General features: G+C 44.2%; 1 protein-coding gene across 1 annotated transcript; it reads left to right on the top strand.

Moving 5' to 3' along the window:
- Positions 1-316: 316 nt before the first annotated feature.
- gsx1 (GS homeobox 1) lies at positions 317-1175 on the top strand (the record flags this gene model as incomplete). Its single annotated transcript, XM_079481365.1, has 2 exons — positions 317-692; positions 823-1175. 2 exons carry the CDS (start codon positions 317-319, stop codon positions 1173-1175), a joined length of 729 nt encoding a protein of 242 aa, XP_079337491.1.
- Between the last annotated feature and the right edge of the window lie 925 nt (positions 1176-2100).

Below are 2100 nucleotides of genomic sequence, written 5' to 3'. Positions count from 1 at the left end.
AGTACCGCCTCTTGCAGTGTGGGTGGGGCTGACAAGAATAGACTACATTATGCAGTTCATTTAGTTAACAAGTGAAATAATAGGGAAGCGTGCAGAGTGAATGCCAAGAGAAAAGGCACAAAACCCTATTGAGGGCTCTCAGCCGCTAGTAGCGTAACCGTCACATGGACAAACTGGCTCTCCAACTATTTAAGCAGGAACATTCTCTGCCCAGCATCACTCCGCCGTCCAGCCTTGGCAACACACAGACTTAAACTAAGAGAAACTTTTCGAAGCTCTCAGACTTTTTTTGGTGAGGACACGCAGTGCTGTCAACATGCCAAGATCTTTTCTAGTGGATTCCTTGATTTTGAGAGAGAGCCGCGAGAAGGGGAGCGAGAGCAGCCCTCCGTTATTCCCGTACGCCGTGCATCCGTCGCATCCTCTCCACGGGCTCTCCGCCGGCACCTGCCACTCACGGAAAGCGGGTTTGTTGTGCTTTTGCCCGCTGTGCGTCACCGCGTCTCACCTGCACCCGTCTCCCCCGGCTCTGCCACTCATCAAGGCTTCTTTTCCTGCCTTCGGTTCTCAGTACTGTCACTCCGCGCTATCCAGACAGCACTCCAGCGGTATAAATCTCAACAGCGCCTCGGGGTTATATCAAGCCACGTATCAGGTGCCAGATCCGCGCCAGTTCCATTGCATATCCATAGGTGAGTTGTCTTTCTCTCTCCCCCTCTCTCTTCCACAGTAGCGTGTAAACATTAATAAAATACACCATGCAATACTCCTCCGATCTAAGTTATAATATACGAAGCTAAATGTTATATTTCTCTCCAACAGAAAACAACAGCAGCCAACTTCCGAGCAGCAAGCGCATGCGCACCGCCTTCACCAGTACGCAACTCCTGGAGTTGGAAAGGGAATTCACTTCCAACATGTACCTGTCAAGACTTCGACGCATAGAGATCGCAACTTACCTCAACCTGTCCGAGAAGCAAGTAAAGATCTGGTTCCAGAACCGCCGCGTCAAGCACAAAAAAGAAGGCAAAAGCGGTTCCCACAGGACGGGTTCACATAACTGCAAGTGCTCGTCGTCTCTATCTTCCGTCCGGTGCTCCGAGGAAGAAGATGACCTGCCCATGTCACCACCGACATCGGAGAAAGAGGACGGAGATCTGTCCGTAAGCCCATGAACTCTTATCCACCTCACCTCAAAAGACTCTGTGCCACACACCTGTGGTATCTTGAATGCAGCCAAAAAGCGATGGTACCTGCGTGCGCCGTCATCTGTAAATAGCGAGAAAGAAGAAACCTTTATATATGTTCGGGGTCTGCGCATCCCTTTAATGTTGTACATTTGTATACATGTTCTGTGTTTGCATTTTCTCCTGAAAACGACTTGTAAAGCCCAGAGTTCCGCATCCAACTTCAAACACAGTCCAAAATGATCAGAGGTTATTCTTTGGTTTCATTTTGGATATTTAGTTTGAGTGCAGGGTAGCTTCAAGCACATCCTTTGGGACGGAATATGGGATGTATACGGAACGGCGGAAATGAACTAGCGTCACTTCAGTGACATCATTTGTTATTGTACTTTTATTGTAATGAGAATATTTATTTATTTAAAAATCTTAATACTGAAAATAAAGAATATTTCTTAGAGACAAAATGTTGCCTCATGTAAGTTTGTTTTACAACCACATCACCCAATATAACGCATGCAACGCAAAAAACTTTCACTGAAACCTTTAATGTTGGATTTCACAGATATTTTACTTTTTCTAATATTTTGGGAACACGTTTGAAAGCAATATGAAACAATAAACACTCTAAAATATTATAAATTATTAATATTAACGTCTGAAAGAAAACCTTGTTTTGCACCTGTCACTTGGAAAAGCATGCGTAATTCCAAAAATGTATAAACACGGGAATATCGAAATGAATGTCAAGGACACACATTTTTATCTTAGTGCAATGGTGGACGTTTTAGGGGCATTTCGAAACATAAAAGTTGGATCAAATACACAGATTTACATGAGAAATACATCGTAGCCTAACATATGTTTTAACATGACAGCATGAAACTGGGAATAAGGAATTAGGTTGGTTTTGTGA

The sequence above is a fragment of the Barbatula barbatula genome, assembly GCF_947034865.1.
Source record: "Barbatula barbatula genome assembly, chromosome: 2".
Taxonomy (NCBI): Eukaryota; Metazoa; Chordata; class Actinopteri; order Cypriniformes; family Nemacheilidae; genus Barbatula; species Barbatula barbatula.
The sequence above is the reverse complement of the archived record's forward strand: the minus strand, read 5'-3'. Positions and strand labels throughout refer to the sequence as shown.